Below are 25147 nucleotides of genomic sequence, written 5' to 3'. Positions count from 1 at the left end.
GACGCGCATGCACTCATCTCTATAAACACACACCCACAACCTATCCCTATGAGCACAATCTTTTTAATTTCAAAAAGAAAAAGACTTTGTACTAAAATGGGAAAAAGTTACATTTGATTATGAGTAAAAACCAAGTTGCCACCGTATAAGAAATACACGGTCATCACTCACTGTCGGAGTAGATTCCGATACCCCTCAGTAGGGTACCCCGGGAAGGCAAATATGATGGATGGTAACAGGAGGCAAGGTTTTACCTAGGTTTATGCTCTCATAGTGGAGATAATAACCTACTCCCGCTCGTGTATATCTCAATAGTGTTGTGTACAAAATACAAGTGAATACCAGGGTATTGTATGATATATTCTACGACGAGCCCGATCCCTGGCTTATATAACATATACGGGGTCCTAGCATTACAGATCCTAGTGGGCAATGTTGATTTATCATCACAAAGTCAATTGTTTAACAATCCGGGAACATGTTCTTTTGATTACATACGATGCGTTTACAACTTAGTAATTCACTACAAAATCAAACATTGCACTTATAAGGCGTCCGTGACACTGTTCATGAAAACGAAATAGATATATCGATGATGATCGTGGAAGCCTTCTTTTTGAAAAAGGAGGCAAAACTCGTGGCCTCTGTATCAATCGATGCATGCATCCATCTTATTAAAAATAAAATAACAAAATCTTAGGGTCACTAGGATCCCATAAACAAAGTGCTAAACAAAATAAAACCAAAGGATTGCGGAAGCCTGGAACACAGACATTTTTATGGGATGGAAGGCGCTGCATATGGTGCGTGATGGATCACTGTGCTTGTTCAAGAAGACCAAGGGATTGCCTTTTCGTAGTAGAAGCAGCTTGGGCCTGCGGTGCCGACAAATGCCACTCCTCCACACCCTTGCGGATGGAGTCGCTGTCCTGGTAGTCGTCGCGGAAGGTCTCGAGGTTGTCTACCATGTTGGCGAGCGTCGACATCAGCAGTTCTTGACGCCATTTCTCCACACCTGGAAAGTCGCAGTACTTACCACCGAACTCATTCATGTACTGCAGACCAAAGGAAGAAACAATATATTAGGAGTAAAAAAAAATACCTAGCAAGACTTTCAACATATCCTACGAAAATCCCTCCTCCCGTAATATTAGGGTTGACCTGTGTAGACCCCCTCAGCCCTAATTAATTAGATAGGTACTCCCCGTCCGTACCTAAATATAAGACTTTTTGTAGGCTAGTACATGAGAACATATGAGATGCTCGAACACATTCTATATAGTGGTTACTATGGGGCTGCCTCTTACCAAGTCACATGAGAAAAGCTTCTGCGTTAAATCATTTTCCACCAGGACCACTAGATCTTCATCCAACGACCGGAAACATATCATGTATTATTTATCTTCTTCCTCCCCCTCCTTCCTACTCCACGTGCCGCCAACCGGCCTAGCCCCATCGGCATGCCTCTACATCCTCTGGCTGTCTCCCGCCGGTGGGCACTGTTGTGCGCCACCTCCCCACCGCCGATGCTTGCCGTCGCCACGACCACTTATGTAAGCACTGGCAATGTGCAGAAACTTCGACGACCCTTATAACCCCAAGAATCGCACCTGCCAACTTGCTTTCTTGTCTCCGCCTGAGACGTTGTAGCTTGCTGCCAGTCGCAGCATCGTCCCCGTCTTCGCGAGGTCTAGCCTCGGCATGAGCGTAGTTAACGCTCGTCATCTTGCTATTCATTGCGGTGGTGGTCATCTCTTCCATCAGAGGTGGTCGGCCTGAGGCTGGGTGTTCGGATCTCGGGATCCATCATCTGGCACCAGCTGCGAGTCAGAGAGACGTAGTTGCCAGTGAAAGCCGAGCCGACGGCGGGCGATGGCGGCGTTCCACGTCGTTACCTTGATGAAGGCATCATCATGTGACTACCGTCGACCCACTCGTATTGCTCCGGAGGAAACCCTAGGATCTGGTGTTTCAGGCCGGACGATGGCGGCACTGCGGTATCGTTTCTCTCCTGGGAGCATCGTTTTGTGGAGCAGCGATGGAAGTCAGAGGCAGGAGGTAGAGCGGCTTCGTCTTGCACGGAGCTTCGGTAGAGATGTCAAGTCATGCCTGACCGACAGGTGGTATGCTTTGTCATGCCTGGTCGGCAGGTGCTACGCACGACAGATCCTCCAAGGGCTTCAATCTGTGTCGGCTGGTGGTACTTGGCAGCATGGCGTTGAGGTGTATCAGTGGCGAACGCGACGTGTTCGGCTGTTTGCGCGCAGGGAGGAGGTGTCGTTAGGCGCCGTGGTGGCGTCGACGATAGCTGGGCCGAGCAAGGTTGATGCATCAGTACAGTTCTGAAGATGGAGCGGTGGCAGTTGGCGGCGGCGGCCTCTGAGAGCATGCCGAACCAGTGTGTGCCCCAGACCCGGCAAGTGGCTAGGTTGGGGTCTTAGGTCTTAGTTGTTAGGCTTGGCTGCGATGTCTATTTGGTATTAGGCCCAGGCTATCTGCGTCCCTTCATCAACTGGATAGGTGTAGCGACAGTCTGTTGCTTAGACGGCGGCTTTAGTCTTTCTATTGTATGATTTTGTAAGGTCTTGTGAGAATAATTAATAAAGTGGCCGTATGCATCGCCCAGATGCAGAGGCCGGGGGTCATCCTCCTTTTCTAAAAAAAAAAGAAAAAATCTTGCTATTCACTTCACCCCCCACATTCGTCCTCGGGCAAAGCAAAAATCCACTAACGCCGTTACTATTTGTGAGTAATACCGTGATGTCAAACAAGCTGACGTCGTGGGTGAACTTCTTGGGCACGCCATCGATATCCCTGGCGTGGTAAAACTGCTCCACGGATCGCATCATCTCCTCCTCCGGCGGCAGCGTCCTCTTGCCAGATAACACATGCACCACCCATTTCGCTTGAGCCTCGAAGAACCAAGGAGCAAATACCTTCATACCATATAAATGCAGTTATGGTTTTGGTACGTGCCGGAAAGAAAAGGCGTACTAATGCAACATCCCTAACTTGCTCTCTCCTACAGGTTCACGTACCTTTTTGGGTATGCCGATGAAGGAGAGCGATGGCGCCAGTGTCGGCGGGAACACGTGCTCGAACAGCGGGCCCACACAGTTGTCGTCGACAGTGACCGCTCCTCGGTATCCAGGAACGGGAAAGCGTAATTGTACCCTGTGCAGTAGATGACCGTGTCGGCAAGGACACTGGAGCCGTCGCCGAACACCACCCGCCCGTCCGGGCACAGGCGCTCCACCTAACGTTGCCAGATGTACGGATCAATCATTTCGTGCATGCAGGCATGTGGAGTGGAGATCGACATGACTCACTCGAGCAATAAGTGTACGGAATGAACATACTCTAAGTGCCAACAACGCTCTTATATTATGGGACGGAGGGAGTAGTAGAGTACGTACGTGAAGTTGTAGGTGCAGGCTGGCGCTATGCTTGGCGAGCACCTTGGCGAGCCCTTGGGTTACCTCCTCCATCGATTTGGCAACAAGATGCACGTCCTTGGTGACCCCGCGGACCTCCATGGCGATGTCCATACCGCTGAGGCCGCACCCCACCACCACCACCACCTCGTCGTCGCGGAACTGTTCCGGCACCCTATATGAGTGGCTGTGCATCTGCCTCCCCCTCCACACTTGCATGCCTTTGATAGTTGGTAATCTTGGCTGCGAGTAGTGGCCATTGGCCACGACAACGGCATCGAAGACCTCCTCCTCCTCCTCGGTACCATTGCATTTGCCGAGATCGACGGAGCTCGCCGTCCATTGCCGCGTCGGAGTCGGAGCCGGCGCCAAGGCAACACGCACAACACTGATGTTGAGCCTGACGAGCTCCATGAGCCCGAAGGCATCGCAGAAGTCCTTGAGGTAGAGGTACACCTCGCGGTGGCCTGGGAAGTACCTCGAAGATGCCTGCTTCCAATAAGAAGGCAAAGGTCGCGACACTACACCGGCCGACCAGAAGACAGGCAGAGAGGACACGGTAAATATGGTTTGCAAGATAAAATGCGAAGGGAAACTCGTCCTCGACTAGTACCATCATTTTGGCCTTTCATGTGCCTTGCTGGGGTTGCTTCTCTTTTTCATAGTCTCGACCATATAGCAAATTTACGGTTGGGCGACGCTCGGTGTTCACGAGAAAAAAGAAAGAATTATAGAAAGCATGTCAATGGATTTTCTTGTACTCTTTCCATGTTGCTCAGAGTATGAAGAATCAACTATAAGATGTTAAGATCAATTAGTTTTGATCTTCTTAAATGCCTTTTCGGAAATATATTCACTCGGATGTGTACAAGTATCTAAATATTGTTCTCTCACTAATTACCTGCCCTTTGTTGTTCCTTTCTTCCACAGCCTAGCTAAATCCCACAAAAGCAATTCCTGGAATAAAGTGGTAGGGCCAGTTGTAGCTTGGTAGTCAACAATTGAAAACTGAACAAGGTGGTAGATTCACTCGGACGTGTAAGTATCTCTTATCTTTCTCTCGTTTATGCTTTGTATTTAATTACCTTTGTAATTTTGAGGAGAACAGGACTAAATGGCATGTTCCTTGAAAATGAAACTACAGAAGATAGGAAAAGGATGCATGAATTTTGAGGAAGAAGCATATTCTTTAGATTTTTTCCGGCGTAGAAGAAGAAACATGCATGATGTAGTACTAGTTTATCCTCTACATATGCATTCAACACCCCCAACAACGTTGTAGGGCTTGTTGTTGTTGTTTTCTTGCTCATCTGCATGATCTTCCTTTTTGCCCGTTTCATCCACTGTACATATTAGAGGCAAGATAGTGCTGTTGCATCGTGCGATGCTTGTATACATGGATCTACTAATTGCGTTCTCGTTTACAAGCTCAACCACATGAACCTTTATCAGAAGGGAAGCTAATTAACATTGTTGGGTTATCCGGTTCCCAAATAGCAGATGAGTACTATGTAGGTGTAATCCAATTTCATATTCACTTCTGCTTTGCTACAACCCCCTGAACACATCAATGCCTGAGATTACTCCATACCCCTTTATAATAAAGGGCCAGATGGTCTTTTTTTCTAGAGTCTAGAGTACGTCATGAGTCGTACACGAATTACACGGGCCGGCCCATTAAGGCACGCCACGTTTAATATAAGTGTAAAAATTCTGAGAAAAAAAAAGACCTCATGAGGAATTTTACCCAAGACCTCATACTTGATGCCATGCGCTGCTAACCACTTCACCCATCGATTGCTCATGGTACTTTACAACGCACAATACTAAATAAAACATAACTGTGTTCACATATCAGAAATATTTTCTGAAAAAATACGAAACCGTAACCGAAAAAAATGTGAACAATTTGAAATGCCCAATAGTTATTGAGTTTATGAACAAAGTTGAGAAAACATATTTTGAAATTTGAACAAAATTTCAAAACATGAACAATTTCCGAACATCTTTCAAAACATGAAAATTTTAAAATTTTGTGGTTTTTTTGGGGTTATTATTGTCGTCTTTTCCTTCTATTTTTTTCTCTTTTCTTTATTAAAATTCATGGACTATTTTTAAATTGTGAACCTTTACTAAAATCCGTGAACTTTTGAATTTTTTGAATATTTTCTTAAGTTTACAATCTTTGTTTTCAAATCCATGAACTATTTTCCAAATCTACAAATTCTTTTTGACTTTTATGAACAATTGTCAAAGGCTGCAATTTTGTTTCAAATCGTCAACATTTCTTTTCAAAATTGATGAACTTTTTTTAGTCGGCGAACGCTTGGGTCGGCCCAAAAGGCACCTGACGGGAGCGATGTCATCGCCTAGTTAAAGCAAGGCCTAAGTGTATTTTTTTATTTTCTAGTTTTTTTTCTTTTCTTTTTTGGTTGATTCATTTTTCTCCCTTTTGAACTTTATAATTAGAAAAGACTAAATGCGCACGGCTGTGCACCCGTCTGGCCTAGTTTAGCACACTCCTCTCAACTGTTATTTTTTCTTGACATGGATAAAAGCCCCCAACTTCTTGCAGCAGTCTGACATGGATATATGAGGCATCCATGCCAGGTTTGAACGATTTTCGACACTGTTTGCATTTTGCGGCATGTCCGGCCATTTATCGGTCCCTTTTCACGAGAGAACTCTAAAAAATGCAAAACTTGTCAAAAATCCAAACAATTTGTAATATAAGTTGATGTAAAAAATTTGGGGCCATTTGACGGATGTCGAAAAAGAATGTGCTTTCAAAAGGTCCCTTCTAGCCCTAACCAAACACCCTTGGTTGCGAATGGTCTATTTTCTGACATCCTTCAAATGACCCAACTTGCAAAAGGACCCTTCTAGCCTACCCGAAATCCTTCGTTGAACATGGTCTATTTTTGGACATGCATGAAATAACCCCAACTTTTCCATTAGCTGGGCATGCCCATGGTGGGCATCCATATCTGGTTTGAACGAATTCTAACACATTATACAAGTTGCGTCACGTTCCGCTATTTATCGACTATTTTTCACCGGATAAACTCTAGAAAATGCAAGAATTGTTGAAAACTCAAACAACTTTGCATGGTGCTTTGAATTTGTCATAGAAACTGGTGGAATTTTTTTTAGCCATTTGAAGGATGTCAAGAAAAATAACGTGCTCTCACAGGGAGCCTTCTGGCCAGCCCGAACTCATGGTGTCTGCAGTTAGAGCAGCACAGGGAGACGGGGACTCGATGGAGCTCGAGGTAGTTGGAGCCGTGCGGAGAGGCAACGACGAAAGCTTGGGAGAAACACGAGAAGCGACTTCTGTCAAGGATCCAGATCCTGCAACAGACGTTGTTGCGACGAGAGAGATTGCAACAACGGGTCAATTGTAAAAACCTAGTGTTGCTGGCCATGAGGCACATGACGTGCAGAGAAGGGGCGGACGCGGAGATGCGGTCCTCCAGGTGATGAAAAGATAAAAAAACAAATAAGGAAAAAAAGAAAATGGAGAATGAAAAAATCCCGAAGAAAAACGGACAAACTGAAAAAAAATCAGATTGAAGAAGCATGCTTTTTTATTAGCGTTATCGTTCAATAAGGAGAAGGAAACAAGTACTTTGATATGACTGTTAAGCTATCCTAGTGGTTAGCGCCTTGACTATTGAAGGAGCAGCGTGCAGGTTTTAGCCCCACATAGTGCAGCCGTTATTTTTGAAGATTAAAAAACAACAAGGTGCAAATAACTATATTGGCATCCGCCATATATAAATATGTACATACAAAACTGTGTATGGTATGTGAAATGACTATATTGCCTTTTATACGTTTTATGAGGGGGTTGTACCGAAGCGGATTTCATATTTCATAAGAGTTACCAATCTAGACCTAGCTTTGAGAGAGATGACCGAAAATTTTTGTTGGGAAGGCCGACATTCAGATTCAGTAATATTTGCAAAGCAGATACAACAACTAAAACTGCCCTTCTAGACATTGTATAATAAGTTAACTGTGAAAACTAGGAGACTTCTAGTCTCCACTACTATTAAACAATCGAAGAAGAACTTTCTTACGTGTACCCCGTAATTAGTCACACAACACCGTATAAACCAATTTACACCACACGATTATGTTCATTAGTCTAAATCTAACGGTCATCATTGATCAAATATTTGTATGGTGTGCACATAGCAATTTCGGATGACTGACCGTACTCCACCAGAAGAGGCTGCACCTGCTGCGATCCCGCGTCCCCTACAATCACGGAAGGCAACGATCCTGATGCTAAAATCATGCAAGTGATTTCCTTCTATGCATCATGTCCTGCCTCCTGCCGCTTCTAAACTCAAACACACGAACACGAAGCCTCATCATGGATCATCTAAAAAATTGCAGGCGCTACAATCAGGCGCCCCCGCTGCCGTCCTTGGGAGCGGCTCGCCGCCCGGCGGTCCTCCACTCGGCCACCGCCTTACGCACACCAGCTTCTCCTTATGCGCGGAGTCCGCGACTACTGGGCCGTGCGGGAGAGTGCAGGTCACGTGGCTCAAGGCGGTCGGGGATGCGGGGATCCAGGTGTCGGTGGCGGATCTCGCCAGATCTGTTGAAAGCGACAGCGGTGACGGCGTGCAGCAGAGCGAGGCGACATGGAGTAGCCCGGGAAGGACGCGGCGCTTCTGTCGGAGCTGGGAAGATGCGGAGGCGACCGGATCTGGGGCGGCGACGGCGGTTGTGGTTGCAGGCGACTTCGGTGGCAATTCTACTCCAGCATTTCCAACACCAGCAATGCCGTCGGGAGGTCCCGGCTCGCCAACCAGCAATTGGACGGCAAAGCCAGGTGACGCGTGGGCGGAACCTCTTCCTACTGCTCCCGCAGGCGTTCAAGGGCATCAAGCTGATGGAGTTCATCAAGACCTGTATTCTTTTGCCCCCTTTTGTGAAAGGTAAAGAATGTTGCTGGAGACTATACAACCTCCCCGAGCGACGTGTACCAAGACCATGACCGAGATTTGAAAAAACAGGTATGTATGTTCTGAATAAGTTGTCTCTATCAGATGTCGGTATGGTTGCCTTGTTGATCACACTAGACCAAAGATGGCGCGCGTTGCTGCGCCCATCTATTTAGAATGGCAATAATTTTCGAAAGGAGTGAATATGACCTCTTAATAATCTAACAGTATGCAAAATGATATTTGTTGTAAAAATATACTTGTAGATAAATAAAGAAAGAATTTAGCGCTATGCAGAATGACATCAGCGAACAATTTAAGAAATATGGCATCTTAATATAAACTTAAAAAAAAAGGGCAACCTGGTGCATGTAGCTCCCGCTTGCGCAGGGTCCAGGGAAGGGTCCGACCACTTTGGGTCTATAGTACGCAGCCTTTCCCTACATTTCTGTAAGAGGCTGTTTCCAGGACTTGAACCCATGACCTCTTAATATAAACTTACATTTGAGAAAATACATTAACAAACCAAAAAAATAGACCTTAACAAACTCCTTAAAAGTGAATTAATACTGCACATGAACAGTCATTCCACAAGACTGCTTATTGTATTTTTAGCAAATTCTGATGGATGTTTGGTTTAATCAATTTCTCAACCTTGGCTGTGTAAAATAGGGGTAGGTGAGTAAATATAAGAACATGGCATATCATCACAAACTCTTAATGCAGGCACTGAATCTGGGATTTGATCAATGCATGCCATTGGTAGCTACGGAACAAAGGAACAGAGGTTAAACTAAAATTTCTTCCGAAAGAGAATACCAAAACTGGATAACAGTAACTTATTTTCGACTATGTCCTACGCAGTAGCAACATACAGAGCATAATAATCTACAGAAACTATGCCATCTTGTGGAAAGTAGTACATCAAAAAAGCTTAGCTCACATCAGAACCTTTTAACTATAAGCCTACACCTCATATCAACAGCAACATCTCATGCACCGTCCTCCCAGAATTTACTTGTATGAATTGCTAAAGCTGAACTAATATTTTCAGAATCAAATCCAGTAATGGAGAATTAGATGGACTTATACTACTTTATTTCTGCAATACATATATTTTAATTGTTGCAGTGGCCTTCAATTCCAGCTGCAGGTTATTCCAAATGGCTTCATCCATGAAAGAACATGCCTTAGACTCCGTTCGGAAGTCCTCCAGCTTCTCTAAATCCCCAACTCCGTCTCCCCACTTATGTATGCAGCTTCTCGCAGGAATCTCGTTCCCTTCGGCACGCTACCTGTGATTTCTGTAGGCTTCGTTCCTACAACACATATAATTATTATGAATCAGTAAATTATATATGTTGCTTAAAATTTATCCTCAGCAGCAACACTCCACAGTAGCATTGTTTGAGATTCAGAATTATGAACACAACCAGTAGCATCAAATTTTTTTATAAATCATGAGCACACATATGTACATTGATAATAACGTGGGACATGTGAGTACATGTATAGAGTATACTAACCTGGTAATAATTGCCCCAAGCAACCCAGCAGAACCAGTTCCACTACCTAATACTCCCTCCGTCCGGAAATACTTGTCGAAGAAATGGATGAATCTAGACGTATTATAGTTATAGGTGCACCCAATTTTATCCATCTTTCCGACAAGTATTTTCGGACGGAGGGAGTATGTGTTAGAGGAATAGGTTTGCAAATCGGCTTGAGGATTCCCGGAGCCAGCCCAATGTTCTGCGGCGAATTAGGAACCAACAAAAAGCAGTATCATCAACCAAAAAGGATCTGAGTTAGTAGTACCTGGATAGAAGATGTGAGGAAGGAAAGACGATAAAGCTGCAGTGGAAACATGGCAAGAAGCATGCATGACTAACGGAGGAGAGGAGCAGTGGAGATTATATACACGCCCGTCAAATAAATGGAGAAGATGAATCAGCACTGTAACTGATATGCGATAATCGATCCTTAATGAGCGGCGTACATCCATTGCCATTAATTAAGGCCTCCAGAAACGTCCTCAATCACCGGTGGTTTCTTTCCTTCGGTCTGGGCGAGTTGGCTGCGTTTTCCATCTCAGGCCCGTAGGCCCAAACAACAGAAAAGCTCCGAATTTGTTCTGGGAGCAGCGGCCCAATCGTGTAGCGCTCTGTTTTCGCGAGCGAAGCCTATGCGGGATTAAAACCATATCAAACGGCCACAAACAGTCACAAGTGCAGATCGGACGATCAAAAATACAAGTGGCGTGAGAGGGCTCGAAAGGTGCACAGTTATAATGTATCTAAATTAGTGCAATTCCCAAATGTAGTGCTGACCTTTTTGAATAAAGGAACATCTGGCCTGAAAACTGCATAGAGGCTGCATTGAAACTAGCTGGGCTACAGTTAAACAGAGCTTCTTGAACATTACTGAAGGTCGTAGCCCTGTCGAAGGCAATGGCAATGTAGATGCTGATGTCAAAGCCCTTGCTGTCAACCCCTTGCTATAAAAACTAATGGATTTTCTTTCCAGACTGAAGGTGCTGAAAAAGTTTTCATGGTTGCTCCTTGTGTTTGTCTGTGGTTGCTAACTTGATATTCGATTACCTCATGACTACAGGCATACCCTTACATGAGCGACGATGATTATTCTGCTTTTTTGCAAACCACGCAAGATTTTTGCAGCGACAGGACCATGACCCCTCGAGAAATTTACAAAAATGTGCCTATTAGTTCTTCTGAAACTGTGTGCTAAGTAATTTTGCAGTGATTTCTCTGAGGAATATTTGAAATAATGGGGTGTTTGATTCATAATTCCTTCTTCGTAAGTGAAGAGCTGTATGAGTAACCGTGGAGTTGTTGGAATAGTTTGTGGATAATTATACCCCTACAGACCTAAAGGTACATTTTCTCAACAAGGAAACATCATTTAGTTTATTAACTCATGTGTGACGTGATGGTCTCCTTGGTTCCCCTTTGTAGGCCTTTCTAAGGGTTAAAGCATATGATAATCACAACTTGGATGGTATCCATATGAAAGAAGGTGCGCAGAAGTTTTCTACCCTCCTGCCTTGAATACAAACAATTCCCAGGTTCTTTGTTTCAGCATTCACCTATGGTAACCAGATGCAAGTATCCATCCTTTTTCTATGATTTACTCCCAAAACTGCAATTTGCAGTCCACAACTTGAGCTATTATTTGTTTATTTTTTACTGCTTGCTTCCTAGCTATTGATCAGTACATGAATATCGTCATGCTATCATTCAGCAGCCGGATCAGTAACTTCATATATGTACAATTTTCTGATCAAGTAACTTCATATATGTACTCATCTCTAATAGGTAACATCATTATGCCGCTGCTTGAAGATAAACAAGCATTTACTATTTATTCAGTTAATAAACTATTGTTTGTTTGTTTTTTTCTTGCGCAAAGCTCTACACAGGAGGTGCATTAAAAAACTATATGATGATGATCCTGAGCTTGGTGATCTGTTGGTGAGTCAGAATAATCCTTATAGATCAAAGTTAGCACCTATCGTACGTGGGTTTCAAAAATATGAAATTATGAGAATAGACAAAAACGCTCATCGTCAAAATTATTTGTGTATTTTTAAGGTGAGTTGCCGAATGTAGTGGTATCCATATGACTAGTGTCGCAGATATAAATTGTCTTCTTAGGATGAGTTGAGTTGTCAAATTTCATTCCAGGCTTGAGCTTGCTAATGATATTTACTTTTAATGGGCTTTGTGATGTGCTTTCATTGAATCTATAATACCTAAATAGTTCATCCCCACTATCTTATTTCTCTTAACATGCAGCCTATCCACATCAGCAATCTGCCACATCATCATTTATTTTTCCTTTTACACTAATTTCTGTTGACATTTAGACTTTATTTTGAGTGGTGATGATATTTAGACCTGCACTCCGTTTCCAGACTCTTAAATTACCGAGCCCAACGGCCTTGATACGCAAACAGAAAAAGAAGCCCAATCGTCCATTCTGAGAAAACGAAGCCCAACCGTCACACCCCACGCAATGCCTTTATGTTTCCAGCTCTGTCTCTCCCCATAAAAAAGGCACCAATCTTTTCCCCCGGCGGCAGTACAGTGCGGCGGCTAGGTGGGGATCTCCGCGTGCCGGTCCACGGCGAATCCAGCGGCTCTCTCGACTTGGTTCCGGCAGGAGTCGGTATGGTGCTTTGTAGCGTCGGCGGCGGCCCTGTTTTCCCTTGGCCCTCCTCTGTCCCTATGCCTTGATCGAATCTCAATCGCCATCGGTGAGCCATCCCTTTCAGTTTCCCCACCTTCATTGTAGTCCAGATTACATCTATCTCAAACTCCAACTTAAGTTCTGATTCGTAAACTACACCACAGGCCGCCTGCTGATAGCGTAGGATGGGACGAATCAGGAACTATCGCTGTCTGCCATTGTCTATTCTAATTCTCTCATGTATCAGGTTAGTCCAGATTCTCCCCAAATTCCAATCGTCCACTAATTTCTTGATGCTTCACCAACACAAAAAACTGCAGATGATTATATATGTCATGTCTCATGAGGTTGTTCATACATGCATGAATACATACACTTTTATGTAACCACGTAGATAAAATTTGTTGCATTCTCTTCACGTCTAACTCTGAATTCCCAAGTGAAACCTTGCACCCAAATCCGGACATTATTTCTGATTAAGCTAACAAATGCACCTGCAAATCTGAATCCTAACTTTATTGAGTTAAAACATGCAGTTCATAAATTCTTGTGGGTCTGATTTAGACTTGGAGTGGCTATTTTTATTCCTGGAGATCTCATTTAGCTCGAGGTATCTATTTTTCTTGCACATGGTCGTTTGTTAACGGTAAATACTGCAGCATTTCAACCAAGTGTGCAGAGGGAAGTCAATTGATTTCCAGATATATATACACGCATGGAATTATGTTCGCTGGCTTATATATACATATATCATCATGTATTTCTCTTTTTTGTTACGCTCAGATAGTCATCTCTATCAGTGTGGCCGGATGATTATTATGCAGTTTAGAAGAGTGCGTGGCCATCACATGAGCAAAAGGCGAGAAAGGTGACCATTGGGCTGCAAATGAGTAGTGGCCTGCCTATTTATTCTCTTATGCGGTTACTCTGTGTCTTGGACGACCGTCTTCACGATGATCTTGCGGTCTTGCCGATGGCATACATGGCTGCTCTCATGGCCGCCCGTGAGCCGTGAGTTCTGCTCAACGGGCACCGCAAGTTGATCCGGCGGTTCATCTTGCGCAGCAATACCTCCATGTCCTCCTCCTTGGAAGACGCAATCAGCGGGATCATCATTTTCCTGGAGAATATCATCCATCGGAGGCCCACAACGGTGACGGACGGGAGACGTAGCGTGAGGTCCGTCGTTCACCACCACGCGCCTGCATCGGCCACCACGGGCTGAAACACTGGCTATACATTGCGACAATTGTGACCACTGAGGTATAAACCACGGGGTTTCTCTTCCATCTCACTTCTAAGCATATTATTCCTTTCAGCATCTTTTTTTTTGCGGGGAACTTTCAGCATCTTATTTGCATTACAGGATTCACTATTATCTTGGTTAGTTTACTTTTTCCATCTAATGCATCATATTTTTTCATTCTCTTTGATTTTGAATCAGTAGGTCATTATGTGGCTGCAGTTTAAGGGCAAGAGATTCCAACCGGCAGGCATGAAGCTCAACATTTGGGGCATAATATGTGTAACCGTGTTATGTTTTTCTCCTCTGCAATTTTATTCCACCACTTGCGCGCTAAATTGGAGGCAACTGCTCCTCTTTTGTGATTTAGAGCAATAAATTTTTATATTTCAAATATATACATTTTTTGCGGAGGACAAATATATACCTTTCATTCAAGGTATCTCAATTTTTTTAGATATAAATCCATTGCTCCTAGCAAGAGGTAGATGGCAACCCTTTCCCAAAGACAAAACAAAATAATAAGACCTACCTTTTTATTCTGTGCAGATTAAATATATGGCACCTTTTGAGAAATTGTTACATTTTGATTAATGCCATTCCAAGTTAATCATTGGTTGATTAATAATTAAAATTTGAACATGACTTCTGTTCTCTTATAGATAACAAAAATATCCATATTGATGATATCTATACCATTTCTCATAGTATTCTTACCAACTTATTCTATAACCATCCGTAAACAAAAAATAATGTTTGGTCTTTTAATGAAAAAAATATCTATTTGTAACATTTAGTCGAATGATGTTATTTGGTAAGATAGTGTTGCATTTCATCTTCAAACCCTCCTAATTAAACGGGATTCATTAGGGCAGAGCACGACGAACATAGCAAGAAAAAATATTTTTAGGTCTTATTCTCCATTACTCAATATCTACTCTTACCATTATTTCTGCAATTCTATAGAGACACATCTACACGTACCCGCAGCAACGCGCGGGGTATCATCTAGTTATGTTAGTAGAGATGCACAATGTGCGTACCTGTCAGGTTTAGCTCAACTCACTATTATTGGGGTAGTAGAATGAGTCCTCCGAGCTTGCTAAATGTTTTTTTATATATAAGTACTGCATGCCTGATTATTCTTATTGCTTATTACTTTATATTTTGTCTGCTAATTGTCTCAGCAAAAAATATATTAAGTGTTCCCTTTATATTTCATTTTTGTAGCCTCTGTTGTACTCTGCACCCCTACAAGAATGAAATTAATTCATGTTCTTACATACTTATTTAAAGCATTTATATAAAAGGAATGTGGTAACCCGTTTAAATGAGGGGATTATTATGCCTCCAACTTGTGCAACTCCATTTCTTCTTTCAACATAGATGATGTTACGGGAGAAACTTCTGCAGCGTTGGTGATGTTGCAGAAGTTGCCAAAGAAAAACATCAGAAGCCAGGGCGCGTGTCACGTGGGACATGTGTTTTGCGAGCGAGGCGGCAAACGGGAGCCACAAAATCAGCCGGTCAAGGGAAATCGTTTCCAAATTAAGATTCAAAATAAGTATGATGACTCAGGAAATCTTTATACAATTATACGTGCGTTGCACGTGCATGCACTAGTAAGCAAAAGACACTTATTTATAACAACACAAACATCGTTGAAATGTAGTCGAGCTACCTTAAAAGGCTCCACGCCCCGCTTTATAAATAAAGCAAACAACACAATAAAAGCTAACCGAAACGAAAGTGCGCATTAAGAAATTACAGGGGAAACACTAAAAAAAACAGGAAGATCCGGCTGGTGGGCTACCAGCACAACAGGCCCAAGGATACATGATACAGAGGCCCTCAATAGGGTGGCCATGAGAAGACACGAAGCCAGCTCCTTGCACTTCCGCATTAGTTCGTCGATCGCTGCCCTATCCTGCTGCTTGCATAGCAAAGCTGCAAGAAGCCGCATAATTTGAAGCTCACGCCAGTCGGTCTGATCGGGAAAATAGGCTCAATAATAAGCTTATTCTTAACACACCACAGGCAGTGGTGGAGCTCTTTAGGGTGGCCAAGCAGAAATAATGAAGATGTGGGCGATCCCGAGGTGGCCACCATTGCTGGATCGTCTGTAGCAGAGGAGGAGGTCGCAGAAGTTGGAGACGCCACAGAAGATCCCGAGGAACCCATCGGATCGAGCTCGGGTAGAACGCTGGCCTCGCCTAGCGCAGAACGGGACATCGCCTGGTGTAGATACGGGGCGTCGGCGCGTAGCGCCCAGACGATGGGCCCCGCTCGGTAGTGCTGTCCCCTGGTGGAGGTTGGCGTGACGTATCACCAGGACGCGTTCCACCCGCGGGTTGACATAGGTCGGGGGAGGCAGGGTCAGTGCGGGCATCCGATCCTGAGCTGAAAGGGATGATGAAGACTGTCAGGATTGAAGATATAGATGTATGCAGCATAACTGTTCATATTTTCAAGATCTTTAGCTTATTTTCTTTGAATTACATCTGAATCCATACCTGCTGTTATAATCCGCAGAGCATGCAAGATGAGATGATGGATCTTATGGATGTGAGCAATGAAATACAAGAAACTCTTTGTAGAAGCTACAATGTTCCAGATGACATCGATGAGGAGGAACTTATGGGGGGTATGACACTTATTGCAGTTTCCTATTGTTAGATAATTCAAACGCCAGATATTATCACCTTAAAGTTACAAGTTTTCCTTACAGTGGTAACCATCCAGGAGCCACTCTTCAATTTAAATTCTGTTGTTGAATTTGATCTAGCACATTCTCAGTTTTTATCAGTTCGTAGGTCTAGGACTTTACCTGAAACGGTACATTGGCACTTTTGTTGTAAGCCCTGTACTATTAATTTACCGACAAGACATTTCTCTTTTTGCTGCGCTCATTTTGTATGTTGAAAAATGAAGAGCTTGATGCTTTGGAAGCTGATATGGACTTCGAATCAAATTCAGTCCCATCGTACCTCCAACCAGACAAGGAGACAGATCTTGATTCTGAGCTTAACTTACCTGCTGCACCAAGTGGTCATGCAGCAATCCCGGCAAACCGGCAGCAGGTAGGGAGACTTACTAGTTTCTAGTCACATTGATTATGGTGCTGATATCCCGAGGAAATTGACGGCTCATTTCATGTCTCTCCAATCACAGTTCTTGAAGCTATAAACCTTTTTTTGTTATGTTGTCACATGATTTAATCAATAGGCAAGATCCTTGAGATAATTTCTGAACTAATTCACTCTCCTTGTTTTTGCCTGTTGGTGCAGGAGGATGAACTTGGACTGCCTACGGTGCCGCACGCATCAATTTGTACCTGAAACTAAAAATACGTGTAGATTTGATTTGATGTAAATGATCGGCGCTATGTTTCTGCATGGAGAAATTCGTTGTATCTTTCATCATATACCACTGCAATTCATTCACTACCGGAATAACCCTATATGCCTACGGCCTTATCTATGCCGACGGCTTTTTGTCGGGGCCGTCGGCATAACTCGACCTACGCAGACGGCCTGGGCGTCGGCATAGAGAAGCCGTCGGCATACCTCTATCTATGCCTACGGCAGCCGTAGGCATAGTTAGGCCGTCGGCATATATCTATCTATGCCTACGGTGGCCGTAGGCATAGTTAGGCCGTCGGCATAGATGTGGCCCTGGTGGCCTAGGGACAAACGGCGGGCTGACGCCGTCAAATCTATGCCGACGGCCCTGACGGCGGCCGTCAGCATAGATATTATCTATATTTTTTTACTAGGAGCTGTCACGTGGCAGAGCTATGCCGACGGCAAAGCCGTAGGCATAGTTTTCCATCTATGCCTACGGCCTTGCCATAGGCATAGCCCCGCCACGTGGCGCGCAGCCCCTGGCCGAGAACTATGCCTACGGCATGGCCTTAGGCATAGATATTATTTGTTTTTATTTTAAATTATTTTTATTTTTAAGTTAAATTTTGTTTAATTTAAATCTAACTTATCTAAACTTAAACATACACAAATTATACATAGATTTAGGGCAGAATTTTTCATAGATTATGAATATCCAGTTTGTTTTTGTTTTTGAGTATGTTAGAAATGTGGCCTCCTGTACTTTTGCATATAGGTCCTTCTGCTTTATTAAATTCATAAGTAATTGATACTTGGATTGATTTTGACAAAATTTATATGGTTTTTTATCAGAATCTTGAAAGCATTATGTGCTATACTATGTTTAAAATTTGAACAAACTTAAATCATGTTTGCTTCATCAGATTGTTTCAAGGATTGTGGTGGCGGGTGCAAAGGCAACTGGCTCAGGAGTGTGACCCTTCATGGACGCCGATGCCGCTGTCACTTGGAGGGAGGAAACGGCCATGTCGGGTTGACACGAAGGGAATCTTATGGTGGGTTTGCCCCAAACCTTTTTCTCAAGTATTCCTATGGGCCGACCTATCACAACCAGGTGAAAACGTCCATTGGTCAAAGCTCGTCCGATGAAAGTCAAAGGCGAAGATTTTCTGGGTCAACTTGTCCAGGGTTCGGCTGACCGGGGGCCTTCAAGGGGGGGGGGGGGGACAATGCCACCAGAGCATTGCGCCGAGTCCTCATACATGTCGAAAGATGTGGTGCCATGTCTAAAGAGGCAATAAGCGGCTCCGGTGTGAGATTCGCCCTCATGAACGGCGATGCAATCGAAGTAATCCTTATGCGGTTTTGGCGTTGCATGAATATTCCTAAACACTTGGAGCCTAATCAATTCATGAGATTTTTACACAGTGTAGACACATATGATATAATATGTGTGGCAATTTCTTATATTTTTGTAAGATGCAGGAGTATGTGAAAAAATCCCCCACCATGGATTGTTCATCGCATGTCTACGAGTGTGGTCGGGGGCCTTTGGGGGCTAGCTATGCCACCAAATCTTGCGCCAGATCCTCTTACATGTCTGGAAGTGTGCTGTCAGGTGAAAACAAAAGACATGCGGCTCTGGAGTATGACCCCCTTCATGGAAGGCAATGCCGCCGACACTTGTAGGGGAGGGGGGGGGGGAATGGCCGCATCGGGTCGACACAAGGGAGGTCCGTGTTGGAAATATGCCCTAGAGGCAATAATAAAAGTATTATTATTATATTTCTTTGTTCATGATAATTGTCTTTATTCATGCTATAACTGTATCATCCGGAAATCGTAATACACGTGTGAATACATAGACCATAATATGTCCCTAGTAAGCCTCTAGTTGACTAGCTCGTTGATCAACAGATAGTCATGGTTTCCTGGCTATGGACATTGGATGTCGTTGATAACGGGATCACATCATTAGGAGAATGATGTGATGGACAAGACCCAATCCTAAGCATAGCACAAGATCGTGTAGTTCGTTTGCTAGAGCTTTTCCAATGTCAAGTATCTTTTCCTTAGACCATGAGATCGTGTAACTCCCGGATACCGTAGGAGTGCTTTGGGTGTACCAAACGTCACAACGTAACTGGGTGACTATAAAGGTGCACTACAGGTATCTCCGAAAGTGTCTGTTGGGTTGACACGGATCGAGAGACTGGGATTTGTCACTCCGTATGATGGAGAGGTATCTCTGGGCCCACTCGGTAATGCATCATCATAATGAGCTGAAAGTGACCAAGTGGTTGGTCACGGGATCATGCATTACGGTACGAGTAAAGTGACTTGCCGGTAACGAGACTGAACGAGGTATTGGGATACCGACGATCGAGTCTCGGGCAAGTAACGTACCGATTGACAAAGGGAATTGTATACGGGGTTGTTTAATCCTCGACATCGTGGTTCATCCGATGAAATCATCGAGGAGCATGTGGGAGCCAACATGGGTATCTAGATCCCGCTGTTGGTTATTGCCCGAGAGTCGTCTCGGTCATCTCTACGTGTCTCCCGAACCCGTAGGGTCTACACACTTAAGGTTCGGTGACGCTAGGGTTGTATGAATATGAGTATGCAGCATACCGAATGTTGTTCGGAGTCCCGGATGAGATCCCGGACGTCACGAGGAGTTTCGGAATGGCCCGGAGGTAAATTATATATAGGAAGTGGTATTTCGGCCATCGAGAAAGTTTCGGGGTCACCCGGTAATGTACCGGGACCACCGGAAGGGTCCCGGGGGTCCATAGGGTGGGGCCACCCATCCCGGAGGGCCCCATGGGCTGAAGTGGGAGGGGAACCAGCCCATAGTGGGCTGGTGCGCCCCCCTAGGCCCACCCCCTGCGCCTAGGGTTGAAACCCTAGGGTGGGGGGGGGGGGCGCACCACATGCCTTGGGGGGCACTCCACCCCCCTGGCCGCCGCCCCCTTGGGAGATTGGATCTCCCAGGGCCGGCGCCCCCCCTGGGGGCCTATATAAAGGAGGGCAGGGGGAGGGCAGCCGTACCCTGTGCATTGGCGCCTCCCTCCCCCTGCTACACCTCGTCCTCCTCCCGCAGCAGCTTGGCGAAGCCCTGCAGGAGTTCTGCTGCATCCACCACCACGCCGTCGTGCTGCTGGATCATCATCAACCTCTCCTTCCCCCTTTCTGTATCAAGAAGGAGGAGACGTCTCCCGTCCCGTACGTGTGTTGAACGCGGAGGTGCTGTCCGTTCAGCACTTGGTCATCGGTGATCTGAATCACGGCGAGTACGACTCCATCATCACCCTTCCCTTGAACGCTTCCGCACGCGATCTACAAGTGGTATGTAGATGCAAACTCACTCTCTTGACTCGTTGCTTAGATGAACTCATAGATGGATCTTGGTGAAACCGTAGGAAACATTTTAATTTTCTGCAACGTTTCCCAACAGTGGCATCATGAGCTAGGTCTATGCGTAGTTCTCTATTGCACGAGTAGAACACAATTTTGCTGTGGGCATAGATCTTGTCAACTTGCTTGCCACTACTAGTCTTTTCTTGCTTCAGCGGTATTGTGGGATGAAGCGGCCCGTACCAACCTTACACGTACGCTTACATGAGACCGGTTCCACCGACAGACATGCACTAGTTGCATAAGGTGGCTGGAGGGTGTCTATCTCTCCCACTTTAGTTGGAGCGGATTCGATGAAAAGGGTCCTTATGAAGGGTAAATAGAAGTTGACAAAATCACGTTGTGGTTATTCATAGGTAAGAAAACGTTCTTGCTAGAACCCAATTGCAGCCACGTAAAAGATGCAACAACAATTAGAGGACGTCTACCTTGTTTTTGCAGCAATTGTCATGTGATGTGATATGGCCAGAAGTTGTGATGAATGATGAATGATATATTGTGATGTATGAGATCATGTTCTTGTAATAGGAATCACGACTTGCATGTCGATGAGTATGACAACCGGCAGGAGCCATAGGAGTTGTCTTTATTTTTGTATGACCTGCGTGTCATTGAAGAACGCCATGTAAATTACTTTACTTTATTGCTAAACGCGTTAGCCATAGAAGTAGAAGTAGTCGTTGGCGTGACAACTTCATGAAGACACGATGATGGAGATCATGATGATGGAGATCATGGTGTCATGCCGGTGACAAGATGATCATGGAGCCCCGAAGATGGAGATCAATGGAGCTATATGATATTGGCCATATCATGTCACTACTATATAATTGCATGTGATGTTTATTATGTTTATGCATCTTGTTTACTTAGAACGACGGTAGTAAATAAGATGATCCCTTACAACAATTTCAAGAAGTGTTCTCCCCTAACTGTGCACCGTTGCTAAAGTTCGTCGTTTCGAAGCACCACGTGATGATCGGGTGTGATAGATCCTTACGTTCACATACAACGGGTGTAAGACAGTTTTACACATGCAAAACACTTAGGGTTAACTTGACGAGCCTAGCATGTACAGACATGGCCTCGGAACACAGAGACCGAAAGGTCGAACACGAGTCGTATGGAAGATACGATCAACATGAAGATGTTCACCGACGATGACTAGTCCATCTCACGTGATGATCGGACACGGCCTAGTCGACTCAGATCGTGTAACACTTAGATGACTAGAGGGATGTCTAATCTAAGTGAGAGTTCATTATAATAATTTGATTAGATGAACTTAATTATCATGAACTTAGTCTAAAACCTTTGCAAATATGTCTTGTAGATCAAATGGCCAACGCTCATGTCAACATGAACTTCAACGCGTTCCTAGAGAAAACCAAGCTGAAAGATGATGGCAGCAACTATACGGACTGGGTCCGGAACTTGAGGATCATCCTCATAGCTGCCAGGAAACAATATGTCCTAGAAGGACCGCTAGGTGACGCTCCCGTCCCAGATAACCAAGACGTTATGAACGCTTGGCAGTCTCGCACTGATGATTACTCCCTCGTTTAGTGCGGCATGCTTTAGAGCTTAGAACCGGGGCTCCAAAAGCGTTTTGAGCAACACGGAGCATATGAGATGTTCGAGGAGCTGAAACTAGTTTTCCAAGCTCATGCCCGGGTCGAGAGATATGAAGTCTCCGACAAGTTCTATAGTTGTAAGATGGAGGAAAATAGTTCTGTCAGTGAACACATACTCAAAATGTCTGGGTTGCACAACCGCCTGACCCAGCTGGACATTAACCTCCCTGATGAGGCGGTCATTGACAGAATCCTTCAGTCGCTCCCACCAAGCTACAAGAGCTTTGTGATGAACTACAATATGCAGGGGATGGTGAAGACCATTCCTGAAGTATTTTCAATGCTGAAGTCAGCAGAGGTTGAAATCAAGAAAGAACATCAAGTGTTGATGGTCAATAAGACCACTAAGTTCAAGAAGGGCAAGGGCAAGAAGAACTTCAAGAAGGACGGCAAGGATGTTGCCGCGCCCGGTAAGCCAGTTGCTGGGAAGAAGTCAAAGAATGGACCCAAGCCTGAGACCGAGTGCTTTTATTGCAAGGGGAAGGGTCACTGGAAGCGGAACTGCCCCAAATACTTAGCGGATAATAAGGCCGGCAACACCAAAGGTATATTTGATATACATGTAATTGATGTGTACCTTACCAGTACTCGTAGTAACTCCTGGGTATTTGATACCGGTGCCGTTGCTCATATTTGTAGCTCACAGGAGGAGCTGCGGAATAACGGAGACTGGCGAAGGACGAGGTGACGATGCGCGTCGGGAATGGTTCCAAGGTCGATGTGATCGCCGTCGGCACGCTACCTCTACATTTACCTACGGGATTAGTTATAAACCTTAATAATTGTTATTTGGTGCCAAGTTTGAGCATGAACATTGTATCTGGATCTCGTTTGATACGAGATGGCTACTCATTTAAATCCGAGAATAATGGTTGTTCTATTTATATGAGAGATATGTTTTATGGTCATGCCCCGATGGTCAATGGTTTATTCTTAATGAATCTCTAGCGTAATATTACACATATTCATAGTGTGAATGCCAAAAGATGTAAAGTTGATAACGATAGTCCCACATACTTGTGGCACTGCCGCCTTGGTCACATTGGTGTCAAGCGCATGAAGAAGCTCCATGCTGATGGACTTTTAGAGTCTCTCGATTATGAATCATTTGACACATGCGAACCATGCCTCATGGGAAAAATGACCAAGACTCCGTTCTCCGGAACAATGGAGCGAGCAACCAACTTGTTGGAAATCATACATACCGATGTGTGCGGTCCAATGAGCGTTGAGGCTCGCGGAGGATATCGTTATGTTCTCACTCTCACTGATGACTTGAGTAGATATGGGTATGTCTACTTAATGAAACACAAGTCTGAGACCTTTGAAAAGTTCAAGGAATTTCAGAATGAGGTAGAGAATCAACGTGACCGAAAGATAAAGTTCCTACGATCAGATCGTGGAGGAGAATATTTAAGTCACGAATTTGGTACACACTTAAGGAAATGTGGAATCGTTTCACAACTCACGCCGCCTGGAACACCTCAGCGTAACGGTGTGTCCGAACATCGTAATCGCACTCTATTGGATATGGTGCGGTCTATGATGTCTCTTACCGATTTACCGCTATCATTTTGGGGATACGCTCTAGAGACAGCTACATTCACTTTAAATAGGGCACCGTCTAAATCCGTTGAGACGACACCGTATGAATTATGGTTTGGGAAGAAACCTAAGCTGTCGTTTCTAAAAGTTTGGGGATGCGATGCTTATGTCAAGAAACTTCAACCTGAAAAGCTCGAACCCAAGTCGGAAAAATGCGTCTTCATAGGATACCCTAAGGAAACCATTGGGTATACCTTCTACTTAAGATCCGAGGGCAAGATCTTTGTTGCCAAGAACGGATCCTTTCTGGAAAAAGAGTTTCTCTCGAAAGAAGTAAGTGGGAGGAAAGTAGAACTCGATGAAGTACTACCTCTCGAACGGGAAAGTAGTGCAGCTCAGGAAGATGTTCCTGTGATGCCTACACCAACTGAAGAGGAAAATAATGATGATGATCAAGGTACTTCGGATCAAGTTGCTACTGAACTTCGTAGGTCCACAAGGACACATTCCGCACCAGAGTGGTATGGCAACCCTGTCCTGGAAATCATGTTGTTAGACAACGGTGAACCTTCGAACTATGAAGAAGCAATGGCGGACCCAGATTCCAACAAATGGCTTGAAGCCATGAAATCCGAGATAGAATCCATGTATGAAAACAAAGTATGGACTTTGACAGACTTGCCCGATGATCGGCGAGCGATAGAAAACAAATGGATCTTTAAGAAGAAGACGGACGCGGATGGAAATGTTACCATCTATAAAGCTCGACTTGTCGCTAAGGGTTATCGACAAGTTCAAGGGATTGACTATGATGAGACATTCTCTCCCGTAGCGAAGCTGAAGTCCGTCCAAATCATGTTAGCAATTGCCGCATACTATGATTATGAGATATGGCAGATGGACGTCAAAACGGCATTCCTTAACGGACATCTTAAGGAAGAGCTGTATATGATGCAGCCGGAAGGTTTTGTCGATCCTAATAATGCTAACAAAGTATGCAAGCTCCAGCGATCCATTTATGGGCTGGTGCAAGCATCTCGGAGTTGGAACATTCGCTTTGATGAGATGATCAAAGCGTTTGGGTTTATGCAGACTTATGAAGAAGCCTGCGTTTACAAGAAAGTGAGTGGGAGCTCTGTAGCATTTCTCATATTATATGTAGATGACATACTCTTGATGGGAAATGATATAGAACTTTTGGACAGCATTAAGGCCTACTTGAATAAGTGTTTTTCAATGAAGGACCTTGGAGAAGCTGCTTATATATTAGGCATCAAGATCTATAGAGATAGATCGAGACGCCTCATAGGTCTTTCACAAAGCACATACCTTGATAAGATTTTGAAGAAGTTCAAAATGG

At 44.4% G+C, this 25147-nt stretch overlaps 1 protein-coding gene and 1 pseudogene across 1 annotated transcript in view; one reads left to right on the top strand and one right to left on the bottom strand.

Annotated features, from left to right (window-relative positions):
* The window catches only part of LOC123102700 (vacuolar protein sorting-associated protein 60.1), a 69013-nt gene extending 51831 nt beyond the window's left edge, over positions 1–17182 (top strand). The window contains exons 2-5 of the mRNA XM_044524125.1: positions 16215–16286; positions 16377–16488; positions 16776–16924; positions 17132–17182. Coding sequence (XP_044380060.1) covers positions 16215–16286; positions 16377–16488; positions 16776–16924; positions 17132–17182 — 384 coding nt within the window. The remainder of the gene's footprint in view (positions 1–16214; positions 16287–16376; positions 16489–16775; positions 16925–17131) is intronic.
* LOC123083030 (flavin-containing monooxygenase FMO GS-OX-like 8) lies at positions 816–4555 on the bottom strand (annotated as a pseudogene).
* Positions 17183–25147: the final 7965 nt, after the last annotated feature.

The sequence above is a fragment of the Triticum aestivum genome, chromosome 1B (genome assembly GCF_018294505.1).
Source record: "Triticum aestivum cultivar Chinese Spring chromosome 1B, IWGSC CS RefSeq v2.1, whole genome shotgun sequence".
NCBI classification, from domain to species: Eukaryota; Viridiplantae; Streptophyta; class Magnoliopsida; order Poales; family Poaceae; genus Triticum; species Triticum aestivum.
The sequence above is the reverse complement of the archived record's forward strand: the minus strand, read 5'-3'. Positions and strand labels throughout refer to the sequence as shown.